Source organism: Wolffia australiana, chromosome 20, assembly GCF_029677425.1.
Source record: "Wolffia australiana isolate 7733 chromosome 20, ASM2967742v1".
In the NCBI taxonomy this organism is placed as follows: domain Eukaryota; kingdom Viridiplantae; phylum Streptophyta; class Magnoliopsida; order Alismatales; family Araceae; genus Wolffia; species Wolffia australiana.
In genome coordinates, this window is record NC_135854.1 from 1,278,617 (window position 1) to 1,302,265 (window position 23,649).

Genomic DNA, 23,649 nt, shown 5'->3' on the forward strand with positions numbered 1-23,649 from the left:
TAACATCTCGATCAGTATCCATGATAGTATGTCTGGAACAAACATTAAAACTGCCTTCGAATCTCTTAGAAAAGATTCTTTCCATTGTTTCTGTGGTGCTTGATATTCCTCGATGTCCTTTGTCATCCTTCTCCATCCCAGCCCCCTCATTCAATATATAGAATCTCAAATATTCAGATTATATTCAGAAGAATGAGAATTGATCAGTGGTCATCCTAAATTGATTCTAGAACATATGGCGATAGAAGCTGCATAATGTTCGATGCTACAGGGAAGCAAAGGAAATCAGTTGACGCCAAGCAGATCTGAAATCAAGAAGAGTATCCAAGTGGAAGAAGGAAACCGAAGAGGATTGCATCTTTTGAAGATTGAGACAAAAGATTATCAGGTAAATACCAAGGTATGTCCTAATGAAACGAGAGATTTATTTTTGTGTGATTTTGATTTAAAATGGATGGTTTAAGATTCAGTGCGATATATTGATGTCTTTTATCTTCCTAGATGAATCAAAAGTAGGAATGTCTACATTATCTGATGAAATATCAACTAGAGCCTAAAGAACTGCCCACGCATTGGACATTAGACACAAAATCAGACATAAAATTCATTAGAGGTACTATAGAGAGACCTACTGATAAATTGCACAATTGGAAGGGAGAGAATAGTAGGGCTTTATTGGTTAAGCTTAGCTCTAAACAAGACGCGAAAATAATTATGATGGCACTAGGATTCTCATCACCAGTACATCCAGAAACAATTAAGAGTCTTCGATCGGGAAAGCAGAAAGACGAGAAGGATACAGTGACAAAGTTCTTAAAGGCAAATTTAGAACTCTTTGGCTTTCAGCTAGACAAAGGCCTTGAGCTAACTCAATTTTCCGACATACTAAAGGAATTTGGGATTTTAAGGATTCTGCATATAGTGGGAAAAGAAGAAGAAAATCTAATGACAGAAGAAATCTTTATTCAATTGTTTTCAAATTACAACGCGCAAAAAAGGAAAAGTTGGGTCAATGGTATGAGAATCTCTTTGAGTAGACCTGACTTGGCTAGAGCATTGGAGATCGAATGGAAAAAGGAAAAATTTTGTAACAGCAAATCAGAGAAAATTGAGTGCCTTAGCATAAGAATGCAGGAAGTGTTGCTGATGTTGAAGGAATTGGTGGAACATTGGCATATCCTAGGAGGAGAATTTCAAAATGAAGGAAGAGGAATTTATAAAATGGCGCTGAAATGGATCATTGAACGACGTCTAGTACGAATAGAATGGACAGCAATTTTATGGCATATGATGGAAAGGGATATTTCACATGCTCAAGAAACAGGGAAATGTTACCTAGGTCGCTTGTGGCAATTGTTAATATATACACAAAAACCTCAGCTGCTAGGTGGAATCAAACGACAAAAGGAGAAAAAGGTTTAATGGTTCAAGAAACATTGCACAGACCCTAGAATTGGATCGAATGACAACCAACAACCTGGAAAAAGTTGGAATAGATGGAGGAAAAAGACGGGAACATTTACTAGAAAATGACTATGAGAAAAATGGCTTAGAAGTAATCATCAAGGAAAAGCATGAATGGAAGAATAGGAAGGAAGAAAGTAAAGTGCACAAAGGGAAGGATAAAAGGATAAAAAAATTCCAAGGAAAAGAAGGGAATCAGGATATATATACCAAAAACATAGAAAAAAAGGAAGTACTTGGAAGGGAGGAGAGGAACCTAAAGGCGAAAGCAGTAGATCAAATGGATACAGAAGCACAATTGTGGAGGACAAGACCCGAAAAAGATAAAACATTTAAAAAGGACAGAAAGTGTTATGTGGCACATAGACAAACAATTCATCTTCCATTTAGATTCAAAAACATGGCCAGGAATTGGATGAAAAATTATAGACATAAAAATTTGAGGAAACATTCCACACAAAGCACGACACCTGGAGATAAGGGAAAACAATATTCAGATGACATAGAAACTAAAGATAATGGGCAAAAAACTAGAAATGAGCCAGAAAACATCAACATATGTATCGACACGGACACTAAGAGCTACAAGGAAGCACTCCTTCATGAACAATGTTCTATGATGTCTCAAGGAGAACCAACACAACCTGAGATAGCGAATCATAATATGCCATTTCTTCCAACTTTTGACAATCTGGTCCCACAGAAAACACTCAATGCAAGATGGGATGCGAATGATTAGCTTCTCAGATGAAGAGAGTGCTTTGATGGCCAAACCTTTTGAGGACACTATAGTCAGAAAATTCACATTTGGGAGACCAGAAATAAATACAATCCATGGGGAACTGAAGAAACTAAATATATTTAAAGGGACATGTACAGTTCATGCCCTCGATGGAAGACATGTCCTAATTAGGTTTGGAGTAAGGGAAGACTTTGAAATAGCTTGGAGCCGTACTATATGGAAACTAGGCATATACACAATGCGATCGTTCAGATGGACCCCAAAATTCTCCTAAGAGAAGGAATCCTCAAGAATACCCATTTGGATTTGTTTTCCAGGTTTAAGATCACACTCCTTTAACCCGGGTCCTTTTCGTTCTATTGTAGCCATGCTAGGTACTTTCATAACCACAGATGAAGGTGTAAGCGAGTTCAGTTGCCCAGGCTATGCACGGGCATGCATAGAAATAGACATCTCGCAGAAAATACGGGAATTTATATTAATCCAAAATGGGTCCAAAGAAATCATCAAACAAAGAGTCATCGTAGAACAACAACCATTGTTATGCACACACTGCCAAATGGTAGGTCACTCATCCCAAAGATGTTGGAAGACAAAAGGGAAAAAGACACCCCAATATATACAGCTAAAGTGGGTGCAGAAAACAGAGACCAAAAAGATTGATGGACATGGAATGAGAGGAAAACCTCGCTTTGAATGGAAAGAAAAATCTACTACAGCAGTTCTCCCCAATATGGTAACGGATCCTGAAAAATTCATAAGGACATGGGAAACAAAAAGAGTAGAAACCCAAGAAAACGTAAACAGCAGCAATAGTTTTGAGGTCTTAACAGATTTACAAGAGGATGTCATGAGAGATTCAGCTAGATCAGAATTTAGGAAGGCACATAGTGAAGGGAAGCAATACAGATATCAACAAGGAATTTCATCCAAACTCAACACACCCTTAAGGAAGTTGAGGTCCTTAAATGATATGTGGACTACAAAACACATAAATATAGAAGATTACTTGGAGAACGTCACACCACAAAAAGATACTACCATTCCACACAATCTCAATATAAGACTTCATAGTTCGCAGCACTTACCGATGGGAAAGGACAAAACACACATGTCAATTCACAGATCACCCAAAAATCACAGCCCCTTAGAGAAGAAAGGCCTAAATCGTGCAAAGATAAATGTTTAACATCTTGATATGGAACTGTAGAGGAATAGCCAAAGCAGAAACTAGCCTTAGGTTAAAGCAATTAATTAGAACACATAAAATACAAATACTAGGTTTACTAGAACCAATAGTACAAAAGGAAAAAATAGATAAATATAGTAGAAAAATTGGCTTAGGAAAATATCGCACTCAAGAGAGAGGAAAGATATGGATTTTCTGGGAGAATGACCTGAATGTTACATTTTTAGAGGAGTTGCAGCAAAGTATTACTATGGAATTCACCAAGGGTACCAGTGTACTAACGACCACTTTTATCTATGCATCCTATCGTTTGGAAGTGAGACAAAACCTATGGAATCATCTCAGCTGTCGCTTCAGTAACATATTTAATCCTTGGATCATAGGGGGAGACTTTAATATCACTCGGAATAGTCGAGAGAAACGAGGGGGAAAGGATCCTAATCCAATAGCAATGAAGGCATTTAATACACTGATTACGTCACTAAATCTGATTGAACCTTCGCATGAGGGAAACATTTTATAATGGTGTAATGGCCGACAAGGTGCAGACGGAATATATGAAAGGTTAGATAGGATTTTAATCAACTCAGCTGCGCTTACTACCTCTTCTATAGAAGTTAGATATTTACCTAAAAGGCTATCAGATCATGCTCCCATGTTGCTAACTTCCAAACAAGGGGAACCGAAAATTCAAAAAAATCCATTCAGATTCGAAGCGATGTGGACAAAACATCATTCATTCATGAAGTTTATAGAAAAAAATTGGAGCACACTACAAGATTCAGACCCTATGATCAACCTCTCTTTGAAACTGGGTAATTTAAAAAGAGCCTTGGGTCATTGGAATCGAACAACATTTGGAAATATACATCATGAGAAGGAGAAACTCAAAGCACAAATAGACCAGTTAGACAAGGAAATATAAATGTGTTGGGATGAGTCAAAAAATGTATTATGGCACAAGCTGAAAAAGGAATTGGTGGAAAGAGAAGAACAATATGAATTGTTTTTGATGCAGAGGGCAAATATAAACTGGCTAAAAGAAGGAGACAGGAATACAAAATAATTCCATTCAATAGTCAATCGTAGAACGAGAAAGGATCATTATGCACAAATACGCAAAAGTTATAAGAATGACCAAAGGCAAATGGAGGATGGGGCTTTGGATTATTACAAAAATCTTCTTACTTCTCACACGATGCATAGAGATGCAACATTAATGGAAGTGATCCCATCGAAAGTAACACAAGAGGATAATATAATGTTATGCAGTATCCCAGATGCAAAAGAAATAGAGAATGCACTACAAAAGATGGCCCCTGATAGTGCTCCTGGGCCAGATGGATTTACACCAAGGTTTTATACTTGTTGTTGGGACATTATAAAGCATGATGTATGCAACACTGTACAACATTTCTTTATCCAAAAAAAAATTACCAACAGCATGGAAAGCCACATTCATTTCACTCATACCAAAGAACCAAGTGCCCGCATCATTTGCTGAAATGAGACCAATAAGTTTGTGTAACGTAAACTATAAAATCATCAGAAAAATATTAAACCAGCGATTGAGGATGATACTACCAAAAATCATATCTGAAGAACAATAAGGATTTGTAAAAGGGAGATCCATACATGAAAGTATTAGTTTAGTACAAGAAATCACCCAATCCATCAATCACAAAATACCGGGACACAATGTGATTGTCAAACTGGACATGGAAAAAGCATATGATCGAGTAGAATGGTCTTTCCTAAGTGAAGTCCTTTAGAGATTTGGATTTACAACTGAATGGATAGAAATAATAAATGGATGTGTTGCACATAACAACTTTTCGATTCTAGTGGACGGGAATTCTACATCCTTTTTCCAAGGGTCAAGAGGGCTCCGCCAAGGAGATCCCATATCACCTAGCTTATTCATCGTGACAGAAGAGGTATTGGGCAGGAATATAATGCAAAACATGCTGACAAACAGAATAGGAAACTATCACATTAAACTGGGTGCACCGCTGATATCCTATTGTTTCTTCGCAGATGATGCAATTATTTTTTTGAATGGAAAGAAAAAATCTGTGGAAAACTTGATGATCCTGCTATCTCGGTATGAGAGTATTTCAGGCCAAAAAATAAATAGGAATAAGAGTGCTTTTTATGTCTCCGAAAAAATGATATCAAATAGGAAAGAAGCAATTCAAGCACAAACCTCATTCACTACAGCTACATTTCTTCTAACTTACTTGGGGTGCCCAATTTTTGTTGGAAAAGCCAAATCCAAATATTTTGATGGGCTGTCAGTAAGGTTGCGTCAGAAATTGGAAAGATGGAAAGGAAAGATGCTGTCACCGGGTGGACGTATTATCTTAATTAAGCACGTTCTTAACAGTATTCCGGTGCATACCTTATCGGTGTATGATATACCACAAAAAATAATGAATGCTATCAATCAAACTTTAGCCAGATTCATATGGTCCTATAGTGAGGGCGACCAAAAAAAGAGACACTGGGTGTCATGGGAAGATATATGTTTTCATACGGAGGAAAATGGCTTAGGAATTAGAAAATTAGAGGATACCATGAAAATTTTAAGAATGAAGAGAGCATGGAATTTTCACAAAAATGACTCACCTTGGGCCAAGTTAGTTAGAACCAAATTTGGACACTGGGACTTAGGAGTAAATGCTAGACGTTTACCCCAGCGAATACAAAAACTCAAAGATATATGGCAAGACATGCTGGAAATTATTCATTGGAATATTGGAGAAGGCAAAGTAAATGCTTGGAAGACAAACTGGACGGAGCTAGGGTGCATTGAAAAACTACCCAATATGGATATTAGAGAACCCAACCTCACAGTCCAACAGCTCCTAAACCAGGATTGGGAAAACTATCTGCAACTATCTAACATACCGGAAACATTCATTGAAAAAATTAAAAATACAAATATGCAATTTAATAGTCACTTAGACGCTGGAATTTGGACTCTAACAACACATGGGAATTTTACAACAAAAACGGCCTGGGAGTATTTTTGTCAGAAAAAACAAAAAATTCCCATGGTAGCTGGCATATGGAAAACCATGGTCCCAACAAAAATTAAATTCTTTATATGGAGGATGCTCAGGAATAGGTTACCACTAGATAGAAATATACAAGACCTAGGGATACACATGGTGTCGAAATGTTCTTGTTGCATAAGGGAACCACAAGTGGAAAACATGAGACATTTGTTCTTTGAAAGTGAATGGGGTAAGCTATCCTGGCATTGGTTTATAAATAAATGGGATCTCCCACAAATTTATATTCATTCCACACTTGAAATGTTTTCAAATCTAGTAAGGAAAAACATGAACGAAGGCAAAGCTTCTCTCTTGAAAAAACATTCATGCATTTTATTATTATGGGAAATTTGGAAACAAAGGAATATGTGCAAATGGGAAAGTAAACATAGGGGCTATGGGTATATTATTAAAAAGGTAGAGGTAGCGACCCATAATGTAGCCCCTCTTCTTACTCCATCTAAAGTAACAACCAGGAAAGAGGTACAAGGACTAATAAATTGGAAATTCCCACTTGGCCCACTTGAATATGTCTACTACAATAAAATTATTTGGTGGATGCCTCCTCCTAAAAACATGTATAAGTTGAATGTGGATGGAGCGTCCCAAGGAAACTCAGGGATAGCGGCAGGAGGAGGTATACTTAGGAACTCAGATAAATCTTTGATTTTTGCCTTTTCTAAATTTTATAATGTGGCGACGAATATGGAGGCAGAATGCTGGGCCCTTCTTGATGGATTAGACCTATGCGCACAATTCGGAATACAGAATTTGTACATTGAATCGGACTCAGCAGCATTATGTCAAATCATCAACACACGAACATGTAACCTATGGAAGCTACAAAATTGGTGGGAAAAAATAAACACTCATTTGCCTAAAATTATTAAATTGTCTCATATTTATCGTGAAGGAAATGCAATTGCAGATGCTTTAGCTAACCATGCAACAGTACGAAAAAGCAATGAGATTTTTTGCAGGAGCAAGGAGTTACCGGACCGAGCAAGAGGCAATTACAACACCAAAAAATTGGGCTTACCATATATAAGATGTGATAAGCACATAGGAAAGCAATGATGGGGATAAACGAAAGCAAACAGCCGCCATCAATAAATTAGAAGAGCTATCACAATTGACAAGAGGAGGATGCAGAGATATCAAGGAATTGCAAATAAAGGAGAAAGTCAATAGCCTCACAAAATACCAGGTGAAATCTATCCATTTACATAGTGCTTTAAGTTTTTTAGCCGATCTATAACTGTAATCTTGACTACATATCCTGTTTAACTTTACTCCATATCCTGTTTAACTTTACTCCATATCCTGTTTAAATAACATTAATATTTTAGATAGTTCGCGCTAAATTGCAAAGGAAACAAGATAGGAACGATGGTCTTCTATGTTTAATCTGGGAGTGGCAGGTACTAGTCATTCAAGGAATTAGAGCATGATTTGTGTCAAAGGTAACTCATGGTGTAAGCTTGGACCAATGACGGATGTAACCAGAACAATTGTCTACGAACGAGGGAACCAAAATCAGAGATGAAAACTGGGAGGAGCCTATCAAAATTAAATGGGGAACCATCACCAAGGAAAGGAGTACAAATGAAGAAAGTGAGAAAGTAAGTGATGAAGCTATCTCCGAGAAGAGGAGCACAGAAGTATGGCGCAAAGAGAAAAGAGGAAAAAAAAAAGAAGGAAAAACCAAAAACGAAAGAAATGCCATATAACTGCTATTACCAAGGAGAAGGAGCTTACACACAAGAAAAAAAAAATTTATTGCTATTCAAGGTGCCAAAGGTATTCTCATTAGTATCAACAAGATTCCAAGTTATTCATCAAAGATCTACGCTAACCTTCTTCAAAGACGATGGTTTTTGGAACTGAAGTTGGGGGAACAGGAGTACAAAATGAGTTTTCCTTTGATTCAAATCATGCTCTAGCAATTGGTTGGCAAAATACAGGCCTCTACCTGAGAGAGCATAGGTAGAACTATGGATCTATTCTGTTTTTTAAATTCATATATCTATTATTCCATAAATTATTTAATTGCATAAACTAATATCATAAACCTAGTTAAATTTTGCAAAAAAGACTTGTGAATAATTTGTCCACATCTGCGTAAGATACCTCTCTATTTCACAAGTGTGTAATTTTGATGCAGATAATGGAATATATTGGAAAACGACATAAAGAATGCCGCAAAGACATCCATGCTAGCTGGATTGTAATGTGACGAGGAAGAGATGGATGAAGAATTAAATAGAGATGAAGAGTAAAGCAAGAGAAGAGATGGTGACAGAAGCAACGTCAACATACAAGAAATTCAGGAAGAGATGGAAGACGGGAGGAAGAATGCAGAAAAGGCATACGTACTATCTTCAAAGTGTAATGTGGCGAGCAAGAGAGGGAGGAAGAATTAAAGCCAAATCAAGAGCCATACAAAAAGAAGACATGGGAACAGACGCAACCTCAACAGAAGCCAAATACAGATAACTAAATACAATGGAGGACGACATAAAGATTTATTGGCATTGAGGAGAAAGGAAGTACCGATGGACTCCTGAGCTGGTTAAAACTCTGCAAAGATGAGTAAAAAAAAAAAAAGGGAAGCGATTGCAGAATAGTCAAGTGAAGAGACCCCTACCCCAGAAATCTTATGTAAATGGTGTCTTTTTGCCCAAAGGGCAAATATAAACAATGTACTAAAACGTTTATATCAATGAAATTGCATTTGGAAAAAAAAAAATGTTCGATGCTACAGCTGAGTAAGATTTAGCTTTTTTTGGAAAAAGACAATTGTTTTCTAATATAGTCTAAATCAACGAAGGGTACACACTATTATATTATCCTACGCAATGAAATCTTCTGGCATATTAAAATATATATATTTTTAAAGATATTTGTTCATTCTCTCGTTGCACAATCGCGGATGTAATTGCGGGAATGCCATCTGACTAAAACTTACTAATTTACAAAAAACATCATCAATACTGTAATCAACTGTAATTCCTCTGTCCTTTCCAGTTGCGGCAAAGAAACGATTTGATGAACACATGAGACAAGCAATCTAGGAAGCAGTCAAGCTCACATGGCATGTATGAACAATGGAGGAACTATCATAAACCAGGTCAGCACAAATCAGAGAGTTGTGCAACGAGAGAATGAAAAAATAACCACAAAATATCTGTAAAAACTATATGCCAGAAGATTCTCTCCGTGGGATAATAATAATAATAATAATAATAATATCGCGTATTCTTTGGTGATTTAGACTATATTTGAAAACAATTGTCTGTGATTCAGACGAGCACAAATCTATAAAAAAAATATATAAAAATAAAGGCATGTCTGGCCGCAACGTTCTTGCAACGTCACCAAGGTGACTGGCAAAGATAAGGAGTGTGTTGCCTGAGTAATGCGAAAAATCTTGCGATTGCCGCGTGAAGGGGGCAAAGCTTAGCTGTAAATGGTTTGAGGCAGATTAATGATGGTCAGAATCTTCAATGCAAATCTGATAGTTGCGGGCATTAATGCATTTTTGTGCCCACCATTTCCAACATCATGCCGATTTCTTTGTTGGCGGTCGATCAATGCTTCCCACCGCTATTAACACGAGCACCCTCTGTCATCTCTCTCCTTCTCTTCCTCTATATCTCTCTCTCACTCAAACTCCGTGTCTCATTCTTTCTCACTTTTTTTATTTTTTCTCTCTCGTCCCTCTTCCCCTGGTGCGTAAGCAGACAAACCGTCCTCTTCGAGTAGTGTATTTCTCTCACTCTCTGCCCATCTCTCCCTATCCCTGTTTTTCTCACTCTTTCTTCTCTCCACGTGGCTCTCTCTCTCTCTCTCTCTCTCTCTCTCTCTCTCTCTCTCTCTCTCTCTCTGTGTCTTTCTCTCCTTCAGTCAAATTCCATCTCTCATTCTCTCTGGCTTACTCATTCTCTCAATCTTGAACGGTTACTCTGGTGCTGAAGTAGACGAGTTGTCTATTGGGAGTAAGAACGTGGAGTATTTCTCTCACTCTCTCCTCTCTCTGTTCCTAATTTCTCTCTTTCTTCTCGCCGCGTCTCGACTCTCGAGTTCTCTCATTCATTTCAAAATCCTTTACCCGGCTATGAATGCCTTTTTGAAAGGTAAACGCGCCGATAAAATATCTTCATCCGGCCACAAGTAGACACCAAGAAGAGAACATTCCTCTATTATTCGGTGCAACTCTTCAATAAAAAAAAAATAATACAATGCAAATATGCCTTTATTCAAGGATACCGAACACTACATGTCATTCTTTAATATGAAATAACAGACCATAGTTTTAAGGCCGTGGGTAGTTTGAAACCTTCAAGATAACCTCCTAGTTTTTTCCTTTGCCCGCTTAGCGGATCTCATACGTATACGGAGAGAAGCTTTTAGGACAAGTTTGTCAAGGATAAATTCAGCTGGACAAAGTTTATACAGCGCGTATTCAAGAAAGTGAGACCAATATGGTATTAACTGCGACTCATAACCGATGCAACGAACAGCTGACCGCGCGTATTGCGATGGAGTAGGGATAAAAAAGGATGGTTTCAGGCCAGGCGTTAAATTTGTTACAACATAACTTGGAACCTGCAAAGAAGAGGGAACAGTTAATACAAAAACCCATTAAGAAAAACATAAATTAAGAGCAGGCACTAGTATTTCGAGGCAAGAGGTATGTCAGAAACATTTGTAGTTTCTTAATAGAGAGTCCAATTATCTCTCTCTCTCTCTCCTTCTCAGATACTCGTCTTTCTCTATCGTGCAGTATTTTCAACCGCGTTTGACTATCCATCCTGTCGGTATCTCTTGCCCCAAGAAACTCTTCATTCTCTATCCCCAATTTTTTATCTTCTTTTCTCTATCAGCCCTCTCTCCTCTCTCCTCCCTAGGCCCTGGCCTCTCTGCAGCTAAAGCAGACAAACCGTGTAAAGAGAATCAGGCTACAGAATATGTTTATCTACAGGTAGAATACTTCAACTAAGTTGCTCCAACAACGTGAGAGAGAGTTAACCTGGTTTTGATTTTTACAAATCGAAAGCGAAATGATGAAGAAACATACCTGGCACTGAATGAAAATACCAAAATTTTTGTATTCAGCGTGCAAACTCTCTGAAAGATGTTTGATGTACCTGACCCATGGAACACAGCTATTAAATGAAGATCATACACGGTTTAGAATTCCTAAATAACTAATCCTTCGATTTACAGACTTAGCGATTCAGGCTCTGGAGAATATGATTAAACTGCATATATAATCGGAAGCATAAACAGGAAAAAACGAAATATATAAGGCAAAATATTACACTGCGTTAGTTCAATGAACCATATTAGGATAATAACTACCATAAGGCATAAAAAGAAATTATATTCTCCATATATAAGCACAAAATGTCACTCTCAAAATTTCGTAAACCGGGAAACCCTAGAGTAGAAGAATTGAAGCGACATTATTTACAAATCTAATCGGGAATTTCATCAGATATCATCATTGATCCTTCAGCATAACCAGGCAGAGGATGAAGACGTACCCCTTGGTGCCAGTGTAAACGGAGTAGAGCGGGTAAGAAGGAATAACAACAGTTGAACCAGAGCCCACATTGATAACAGCGCCTCGTCGTTTCCTCACCATACAAGGAAGAACAACAGATGTGACGATAGTCGGCGCCAAAAGATTCACATTGACCATATTGGCCCAAGTTATCTCATCAATCTCGTGGAAAAACTTTGGGTTGATCTGCGAAACCCCAGCGTTATTAATCAGCATCCCAATATCAATATCTTTGATGGCCTCTCGCAGACGAGCTACTCCTTCGATGAGGTCGCCGGAGAAGTCTATAACAACTGTTCTTAACTCTATGCTTGGAATCTCAGCTTTGATCTGGCAAGAGACTTTAAAGAGCTTCTCTGGATTGCGACCCACTAGAACTAAGTTCATGCCTTTGCGAGCAAGCTCGAAGGCCATGGCCTTGCCGATGCCGTCTGTTGGCCCAGTTATCACTACCCATTGACCATACTTGGCGAGGTTCTTCCCCGGACGAATGACGTAGACGTACGTCCATTGGAGTATGGAGAAGAGGAATCTGATAGTCGTCACAAAACCCACCAAGAGAGGGAGAACAATCCACCAGGGCCGAGACAGAAGCGTCTCATCCGCAGAAATTTCCATGATGCTGCTAGCTGCCGATAAACTTAACAGGCCGAGAGATATAAATAGCGTCGCATTTAAAGCGTGCAAGTACGCACCACTCTGACAGGCAATTTTACGGATTGATTATGCAGTTTTTATGCAGTTGAGTAGATTTAAGTTCACCGGAAAATCAGACTTTCCCATGACTCAGCAGGTCATGGGAAAGTAAGTACTAAGTAGTAAGCAGAGTAAGTTCACCAGAGAATCACGAGGGATTGGTCTATAAAGGAGTCTTACTCCGGCTAACCATATATAAGATGACTCAAATAACAAAAAGCTAATAAGATAAGAGCGCCTACCTACTATCTATTTATACCTATCACATCTAGTGGTCAGTATGAAACATACAATTGGTTTACATCTAGCGGTCTGGATTAAATGTTTGAACAGGAACACACATCTCGCTGTCAGGATTAAATCCAGTAGTTGGGAAACACATAACTAGTGGTTAGAAATCAACATATTAGTAAGAGTAATAATGGTCATATATTAGTACTCTCTTTCTCTCTCGTAATATATACATATATAATAAAAAAAATGTAAAGGTCTCTTAGCTGAGTTGCAACAGTCGCCAACAAATGAGAGACCATTCTGCTGGGCGTGTGACAACTTAATTTGCACGTGGTCAACTTATATTCAGGCTATATTGCCACGTCAATTAGCATGGCTGGAGGCTATCACCAAAGAGGAGATGACGTTGGCTGCTCCCAGAGTCCAGGTAAAGAGAGCTCAAAGGCCCCTCCATATGGGTTGACAACAGGGAAAATCTTTTGGAGGCGACATCTTTATGCCTCTCAAGAGTAAAGTGAAATAAGTATGGCATCTATATCCAGGGCACGTTGAGACATCAGAAAGAAGCACAAGGAAATGATATATCAAGAATATCATTATCTTGTGCTTAGAACACATGAAAGAGGTTCTACAGAAAATATAATCTTGGTTTCTTGATTTTCTCTTTTGTCTATCTCTCCGACTGGGTCAGAAAGGCATTGAACCTTACGATTGTGATATAACACACTGCGCTCTGTTTTAATTATGTGTTTAAATCAGTTTGCATATTATTTTACCTTTACTTTAGTATCTATATTATAGTGAGATGTGCGTGAGCTTCTGATTCGAAGAAGTCCCTAAATACTGTACATGTAAAATGACTATCCTACCTTTCACACTCAATTTCTCTGGCTTAGTTTAAAAGGAATTTATAGCCAACACCCAGGGCTTTCCAATGCCACAAATGGAACTCAAAAAAGAATTTGACCGCTCAAGTTATTGCATTTTAGGATACCAAAATACTAGAGATCCACCACCTTTTTTTCTGGAGCTACCATGCAAACCCTGTCGCCCAGAGGACAAACCCTGTCGCCCTCTGTTAAAAGTTGCTACAAGCCATTTTAAGTAGTTATTATGTGATTTATTAACATTAAAATATTTTAAAATATTTTTAAAAAATATTTTAAGTTATGCTCAACATAATTTTGGTTTTCCTACATTCCATTTGCCTAAAAAAAACTATTGCTTTGCTCAGAATTGGATTTTATTTTTCTCTATAAAAATTATAACTATATATAATCATGTAGACAAAATTTTTAATTGATTTATGGCTCTCCATGGTTCGGCCCTTACTCTAGTTCATACTTAGAAAGGAAACATTATAAATTTTTTGTTAACCCAAGAATGAATGATGACTTATACCCTTTCCTGGCTTATCAGAGGGCTCCCAGATATGTCTATCATGGGTACCTGCACAGGGTGCTCATCTATTTATACTTATTTTAAAAAAAATTACAAAAAATCTTGTAATTTAAATAAATCTACCAATGTATATAGATCTTTTGTGTGTGACCCTCTAGGTCATGTATCTATCTTGTTAATAAGTTTAGAGGGGGTCAATACCATTTATTAGCCAACCTTATTAATTAGTTACATTGACATACATATTAATTAATACTTGATCAATTAATCCCAGTTGATAGGTTAAGTCTCCACTTCGTGGGGTTCCAAACTACATCTTGTTCACTAAATATGATTAAGTAGTGATTCAACTCTCTCATTAAACCTTTACTATAATCGGTTACTATGTATGTATAATCCTTCACCCTGGCAAGACTCCTCAATGCCTTAACATATGGTTAACCATGAAACTATTCCATCATTCTATTTAGAACTCGTGTATAACAGAGATAATTATAGAACATTTTCTCCAATATATCCACGACCATGGCCAGGGGTTTAATACATCTCCTTCCTCTAGTTAAACTCCTCTTACAACAAGGGCAAAATATCCCATCTTGACCGCACAATCACGTTCGCCTACTTCTTAATTAATCCAAGCTAAAACTAATTTGAATTCCATGATTAGGGACTTTTATATAATCTTCAGAATATAGTTTTACATCTACGACATGGTTTTTGTGCCTCTAGTTTTAGGGAAAATTTACACAACTTTGATATTAATCAACATGATTGACATTTTTGCCTAATAAAATCTAGGAATTCATAAATATAAGTTCAGTGAAATCTTTGACTAAAGAGCACCCAAAATCTTTCCTTAGTGTCTCTACTCTAACAGCCGCAATATCAGTCATACTTAGCATATAACTGTAATATGATGTTGATAAGCTTATGCAAGAGTTTAATGTCCATCCGGGGAATCCTTGGAATATAAATACTTAGGATACATGTTTAGAGGCTAGCAATCAATCTATCAAGATGTCATCATAATTCACTATGTCGCTAGATGTATTCAAGGACTTGATCATAAACATCACAAAAGAAACATAAATAATAAGTGTTTCTTTCAATGAACTTAAACATTTTATAGATGTGTGATTGTCTAGACAACCCCATAATATCTATCGCTGCATTCTCCCCCTCAAGCTCAAGAGACGGATGAGTTTTATCTTGTCCCTCAATCATTTCAATGAAAAACTTAAGTGCACCTTCTTAATTCATCTACAAACTAACCATCAGTAGAGAAGAAATTTATCTACAATGCATTAGATACAACTTTTACCTATACAAAGTGAAAAAAATGAGTTAATCTAGGACAAGTTGTGCTGACTTTGCAGAGAATTGGAGGTCTTGGTGATGATGAGTTAATCTCTTACATGGCAGATTGTTTTCACATTGATCTTCAAACTTAAACTATGAACTCCTTGCCTCAAGATCAGCGTCCTGTTATTACTTTGTTAATATTATATGATTACAATTGATCCTATTATTACTTTATACATATTATATTTTGGATATTCATTCATATGTTGTACTTATGATCTTTTGTATTTATATGGTTAATGCGACAATCGATAACGAGTTGATATTCTTTGAATATGCATAGATATTATCTCTATGATTCTTTAGGGTTTAATAAGTCTCCAGAACCATGTTGGTATTGTCTCAAATAATCTTGGTGTTGGAAGAGCTTTAATAAGGCTGTCAATCAGGTTTTCATTTTCAGAGATGAATATAATTTTTTTTGTCACAACACAACTTGATATCAATTAGCAATAAAGTTAGCCATGGTGGTTTTTCTCTGAGAAAGGAAGATATGAATCCTTGCTGATACGTTATTCTTGGACAAGCACATCATAAAATCGAATAGATATAGTGTTTATTATGAAAAAAACTAGAAACAATTGAGACACCAAATTAATTACAAGGGAAACTTTCTTTTCAATTATATGATCTCTCTGTGATTGATCCACAAAAAACATTATTCTTTGATCTTCATTTGACCAGGAGACCTTTGATCCTCTTTTGAACATATTCCATTTCAACTAAAGCCTAAGAAGTGGGTGAATTTGGTACTAAAAACATTATTTAACCTTTACTGGGTGATAAGCTTAAAAATGTTAAATCAAGTTTGATTAATTGTGTCGTTAGAATTAGACTTATGCAATTAAAGTTCTAATGTTTCCTTTTATCAAAATGTAACAAGATTAGGATGAGAAAGGGGAAGAACGACATCTTTTCAAGATATTTTCATGATTTTCTTCTTAATTAAGTTTGAAAATAAACCAAGTATGTACTTAGTGAGCTTCCTCTTTATGATTAATATAGTTGTGTAGTTACTAGAATGTATTGATATCTTTTTGTATTAGAATTTAAACTTTTGGTCAGAGAATTTCAGAAATGAAATTAATACCGTATAGTTTTAGTAAAACTGAAACCGCATGCTGAAGCCAAAGGATTATGTAAAGATTCTTTTATGTATTTAATTAAGAACTATTAAGCGAAACAGTTGAATTTAAAATTGAAATTCAAGATGGATGAACTTTTGTGTGAAACTGTAAGGATAGGTAGATTGGATATGGAATTAAAATTTTCAAAAATTAATTTCCAAATTTAGAGAGAGAGCAGAGGAGATAACTGATGGAGGCCAACTGGGGTGTTAGTTTTAATTGTCGCTGTAAATATAATTTGCCTACAATAAAATAAATTTGATGAAATATATAAATTTACTCAAATGTATAGAGTGATTAAGGTCGTCTCTACAGGGACTGGCCTTTAGGGATGTATTCAATAATGGAGTTATAAGTTGGCAGGAGTGAAAATAATGGAGATAGCAAGTATAAGAATAAATAAGTAATTAGTAAGTATAGGGAATATTAGTTTAATAAGATAAATATAAAATAGAGACAGATATTACATGTATATATATTTTATGGGTACTAAAACAATTAAAGAAGTGAGACACTAGATATTATGGTTAAAGATGGTATTAATATAGTTAGTAAAGAAGTATAGAGTGCTTAATAAGAGTAATTAGTAATACGAAGAAAGAAGAAGTACACGTGAGAGAAGTACTTATATATATTAATAAGAGAATAAGTAATTATGTAACTTTAATATACTAAGTAAGAGTTTAGATAAGTATAGAGAGATTTTAAGGAGTAAAGAGATAATATTAGTAGTTACGTAGTATTTATATACGTACAAGATAGACTGTATTATAGAATACTACTTATATAGCTAAGATATTTATTTTAGGATTAACATAGGTAGTTTTTGATGTTTTTATATGATTTCTATTTTTATATATTCTTTATATAGTTGATTCACTGAAATAAAGGGTGATTTAGTCAAACACCTTGAAGGTGTTCGAACAAATTCCCGAAAGAGGATCAAAACCAGATGGAAGTATATTCTAATTGCTTATAATATGATTTTTATCAGTATTTTATATAATTTTTATAGCAGAAAATTTGGGATAAGGTGGTACTTCTGTCGAACGCTCTCGAGGTGTTCGAAAGAATACCCCATAGAAGCCGATTAGGTGTTCTATATATTTTTATATGATTTTATAATAGAAAATCAAATTAAGAAGGGTAGTTCTGTCCAACGCCCCTGAGGTGTTCGACAAAATGCTCGTGACAAGTCAGGGTAGGATATGTGTGTATGTTTTTAGTTTTTATAAGGTTGGTAAAAATCAACTTATATAAGTGGATAAATATTTATCGAACTCACGAGATGTTCGATGAATAAGATCAAGGATTAAACTAACTTGAGACAAAATAGGACGAGATTGCCCCCCGACCGTCCGATCCTTCGCCCATTTGGGTCAATGGCCGCAATTAAATCGCAGTTGTGGACCCATATCGATTAGTGCACCCCTATTTTGGTACATCGATAAGCCTCGTCAGCTGCCCCGTTATCTTCCCCCCTTGCGATTCGTCCATTTGGGTGGTCCCCCGTCTGCATCAGTTGGGACAGCCAATAGGGAAGCCCAAAAATGAAATATAAAAACAAAATGATAACGACTGTCTGATCTTGCTTATGAGGATCAGTGGATCGTGATTAAGATGACACATAAAAACCATCCTGAAACTGCATGGGCTTTGGGCCCACTGACTCGAAGCTCGGTTCTGTTTCTTTCTCTCATTTCTTAAGATCTTGGCCAGTTGGGCCACAATATTTTCTATTCTGTTTAGGCCTGGCCCGGCCCGACACAGCCTGAAAACAACAACCTTTTACTAATCTCATATCGAAATATTGTAAGAAGGAATAGTCTATAAAAACTTTGCCTAGTATTATAGGTTGAATTAAAATGACTTCCCTCCCTGTGCTCACAGACTCCTTGGGCCCCTATATGCTTACATGTAGGGCCTCTTTGGTGCGGGCCTTGCGATGATCTCCTGATGGGAGACCATCTCGCCATCGACACCAACGAACGCCAACAGCCACATCAAGCAGAACGAGCTGACGTCTGTAACCCGTCATTCAAGTACCCGGCTTAATGACGAGTCATCGGACATTTTATCTTTCTTTTCGTATTTGCGCACTTGTAATTATCTTTTCGAATTAAGGACGTGCCTATTTGTATTTTCTTTCCTTCGGCCGCCTCGCATCCGCCTCTGCGATCGCCTCTTCGGCCGCCCCTCAGCTGGTCCGCGGTCACCTCTCGCCCACCTCTACGGCCGCCCCCAGCAACTAGCCCCGGCTGACAGTGTTGCCCATTGCATCTCCGTGCCTCGACACCTCCTTGTCGTGCGGTCCCACCCATTGCCACCCTAGTGTCGCAACCACTACTGCACCCATTGTTGCGCCCGTCGCTGCGCCTACCTATTCCCCGCCGCGCCTACCTGCTAGATGCCTTCCACGATTGCCGAATCAGACCTTGTGTGCGCCTACCACTATTGGTACACTCATCTATTCCCCTCTCGGCACTATATTATTTCTTTCAGTGCCTCCGAATATTTTCTCCACTGCCGTGGTTTGATTAGTGATAGATAGGATTCACGTTGCGAGGATTAGGATTTCAATCGGTACTTTCTTAGTTTGGACCGTCGAGGGCGTGCGCATTAGCGGTAGTAGCCGAGCTCACACCGTTAGCCTTCAACCCGACATTCAGATCATCGGGAGCCTAGTGGCATTTCCAGGTCTTGCTTGCTGTAGCCTAGTGGACGTTGGTGTACGTTGACGCCAGGTTTATACTTCTCAGTGATTTTATACTTGCATTACGTTACGTTGGTCGTATTCACTACATTACATGATTGTCATCACCCTCCCTATGGTGTAACACGAGCTGTTTGATCTTGGCGTACATCGTGTCACATCAGAGAGATATATGAACAATTTGCAAGGTATGAAAATGCATGAAATTTTAAGGAAATAATAAGTGGATACATCAATTAGGCTAACAATTGTTCGCTAAAGTTTTCAGTCAAATTAGATTTTAGTGATTGTTCAGGATATTTTAGTCAATGTATTCATAAGAGGTTTAAATTTTATAGTTAAAATTACCCTTATCATAATAGAAAGCCTATGAATTACATTCATTCATATATGTTAAAGCACCACTAGGACTCATAGGTTTTCCATGTTAAAATTAGTTCAAGATGAAAAATATATCATTACTTCCCCTTACCTTTCATGAATGCTAATATCATCCCTTATGTGGACTAACCGCTTTCTTGGCCACCATTACACCTATTTTATACACGATATAGGCACACTATTTTATTAGCCTTACATTCACACATTTACCATGGCTGAGCTCCTTCGAGATGCAAATCGTCTGCCAGCCACTTTCACTTTGACATCTCCATCTACCTCACATTCCCCATACCTTATCAGCTGCAAGTGAGTTGTAGTGTGCCTCAAATATTATTTTTACACATACAAATTCATATGTGACATAACATTATCAAATTCTGGCCAACATCCACTATGTCTATTATTTTATATAATTTACTACATATGCATGATGCCTTTTGTGTATCAAGTTTAAGAATCACATATATCACTTGATGTGAATCAACCTGATTTCCAATTCAGTACATTTCCACTAAGGAGTTCAAATAAATCAACTCGATTAGCTCTTCCCCCTAAGGAGTATCCTGTATTTATCATTAATGTATCCACCCTAATGGCTATGCAATTATCCATATTGATCATATGAGTGGGACTATAGAGTGATATTCTATTTATATATTAAATTTTTTTATGTAACTCATTGAGAAAGCCACCACCATTAGAATTGGAAGATTGGTGACCAAGTTGTCAATACCATTCTGATTTTTTATTCTTATGAAGACAAACTATCATGTTTGTTCAATTAGGATGGAGGTGTTGCCAAAGGCACATGGACTATGGGATGTCATCATAAATGCTATAATGGAAAGGAAAAATGATAAAAAAGCCTTACCAGTTCTTCAAGGTACGCTAACTAATGATATTCTTGCCCAATTGGACAACAAGAAGACTGAAAAAGAGACATGGGAGGCACTTAGGAACATGAACCTCAAAGCCAACTAAGTCAAGAATGATGGAATTATATGTTTCAAGAGCACGAGGTGTAGCTTGGCACGAGGTGTTGGAGACTCAACCTATCGAGTGGGTTAAATCGATCTGACATTAATTAATCTATATGATGATATAGTTAATTAATTTGGATGGCCAATAAAAGTTATTAGGCCATTGGAGTTATTAACTAGACTGATGCATGATCCTAGCTAGTGGGTCCCACGCAAATTGTTTTTCGACGTCGAAAGATATACTTAAGTTTTGGGGTTTTTTACGAAAAATACCCTCTTAGTATAAAAAGGGAAAAACCCTGAAGGAAATTCACCAAGGCCAAAATTGTTCAAGGGCCTTTCTTGATGCTGGACGTCATCGAGGGCGTCGCCCGGTCGGTACCGAGGACGATAGCTTGGTACGTAGATAGGGGTGTTGGACGTTGACGGTGCCATCGTCCAACGGATAGATAAAAACCTAACTAGGTATATGTTACTACGATGTAATGAGTGATGCGTCCTTCGTGACATATGTGTAGGCTCTGGCTCGAGGGAGGCGCCGAGTTCCGTACTCCGAAGGGGGTCACCGGGTGACGATGACGGTGGCCTCTTGAACCTCGTTGGAGGCACGAAGACGTCGATGGGCGAACAGAATCTATCAGTAGGGCTCGCACGTAACAAACGAACTCGTCCATACTGGTAAGACACTCATTTGCGTTCATAGTTTTCTCTCAATTCTTTCCTCTCACCTACCTAGCCTCAGCGCGGTGGAGTCAAAACGATAAATAAACTACAAGGAGTAATATAACGAGCGAGTGGGAACAACGTACCTCATCGGCGTGTGGTTCGTGTGTAGAGTCTTCATTGATCGTAGTGGCTAAAGCAGGTGTGGTGGAGAGGAGCCAGAGAGCATCAGTGGAGGGTGAAGGAGGGACTGAGGAGGAACGGTGCGAGGCGTAGCTTTAGTCAAGTGAGCGTTGAGTCCGGTGGGCACGTCCTACAGGGGCCGGTGCCAGCAGGGATTCAATAGCAAATGGGAGCGATGGACGTCTCGGCGAGGGATCGTGGGCCGTGACGATCATCAGCAGCAACCCGAGAGGCTCAATAATGCGATGGGGGAGGACATGGCCTGGATGTTAGCACGCAGTGGACCAGCATCAATTGACTGGTGTTAGTTTGACCTGCATCGGTTGACCAACATCGACTCAGTCGATGTCGAACTGGCCAACGGAGATTGGTCGGCGTAGGGCAGATCTGCAGCGGCGTCGACCGGTGTCAATCAACCAACCCTGCTTTAGCCGGCGTCGAGTGATCGGCTAAGTCTAACTGGCACCGGCGTATCTGGCAAGGTACTTGTCCGGCGCCGGCTCAATAGGTCCCAACCTGGCTGTCAACAGCATTTTGGCAAAAATCTTGGCTGACAACGGCGAGCTTAGGGAAATTGACGATGACTCAAGTGAGTGAATTTGATGCTTCATAGGAGTGTCTACGCCCCAGATCAACCAATTCAACGCTTGTAGAACGGACTTGGCTGCAAGGTACTGTGGGCGGAAGCTCGATCACTTGGTCAAAGGAGTTGGGGCGGTTCTTCTGCTAATTTAGGACCCAAATCCCACGTGGTCAACCATATGGTGGATTGCTCACCCATTGACCGCTATCTGCCGATATAATGGCGACTTGTCGGGTTGCAGTTGTGAATTTACGATGTCGATCTTGGAGCGGCGAACCGGTTCATGTGATCCCTCCGCTAAGTTAGAACCCAACTCCGGCGCATGATCTGTCGTGTGGAGGGCTGCTCGCCTGTTAACCGCTATCTGCAGATACATCAGCAGTTCATCGGGTTGCGGCCGTGAATTTTACGGCGCCGATCCAGGAGTGGGAAACCTCGTCAGGCAAGCGGGGAAAGGCTGGTCGCGTGACTGGGACTGTAAGTGTAAGAGATTAGAGGGGAGGGGGTGAGACAGATCTTTCTTGAGGTGCATCACCAGCGTGGCAAGCTTTTCTCTGCTCCCCTCTTCCCCAATTCCTTCTCCTTTTGTCCTCCTCTCCCTTCTTCACCCTCTCGTCTTCCTGACACAAGAGGGTTGAGACCAAGTAACCGGGAAACACGATTCCTCAAAAACAAATGAATTACCTGGTCTGCCTTCCTTAGGGTGCCCTCTCTTCCCTTATAAAGGGAGGTCAAATTGGGCCCTAAGGAAGGTCAACATCAGAGGGGGGGTATTGTCCATTTAGGTGGGGGACCCCTGTATAATGGGCCCCCATTACAAGATAAAGAGGAATTGAGCATAAAAAGAAAGGGGAAAAGACAAGGGAGGGGGTCCATATGACTAATGACCCCTTCCCATGATGATGAAGACACGAAGAGCAGATAAAATGAGCAACGCATCGCGATGTGACGTATATCACTCAACGAATGCTAAAAACACAAAATGCGACTACGAAGACAAGGGAAATCAAAATGTGATAAAATGAGCATGCTTTACCCGGGCTGTCGACGATGACAATGGCGCCTCGGATGACTCCTTTAACGAGTCACAATGGTGAGCGCCACCATTTCCCCTTCTTCTCCATTCTCTTCACACAACCTCTCCATCCCCGATGTGATCGGGACGACGTAACGACAACGACGGAGATTGAACGGGCCTCATCAATGAGAAGGAGGAGATTCAACTGATGAAGATTGTGTGGATACGTATAGAGGGTGCACACTTGAGCAGCTCAACTCGTCTCGCTCTGATATCCAAGAAATT

At 38.6% G+C, this 23,649-nt stretch overlaps 1 protein-coding gene across 1 annotated transcript; it reads right to left on the reverse strand.

Moving 5' to 3' along the window:
• Positions 1-10,688: 10,688 nt before the first annotated feature.
• Positions 10,689-12,697, reverse strand: LOC144716277 (very-long-chain 3-oxoacyl-CoA reductase 1-like). The gene is made up of 3 exons (XM_078591390.1): positions 12,004-12,697; positions 11,535-11,604; positions 10,689-11,062 (listed from the first exon to the last, which is right to left on the reverse strand). The coding sequence occupies exons 1-3, from the start codon at positions 12,639-12,641 to the stop codon at positions 10,796-10,798; spliced, it is 975 nt and encodes a 324-aa protein (XP_078447516.1). The 5' UTR covers positions 12,642-12,697; the 3' UTR covers positions 10,689-10,795.
• Between the last annotated feature and the right edge of the window lie 10,952 nt (positions 12,698-23,649).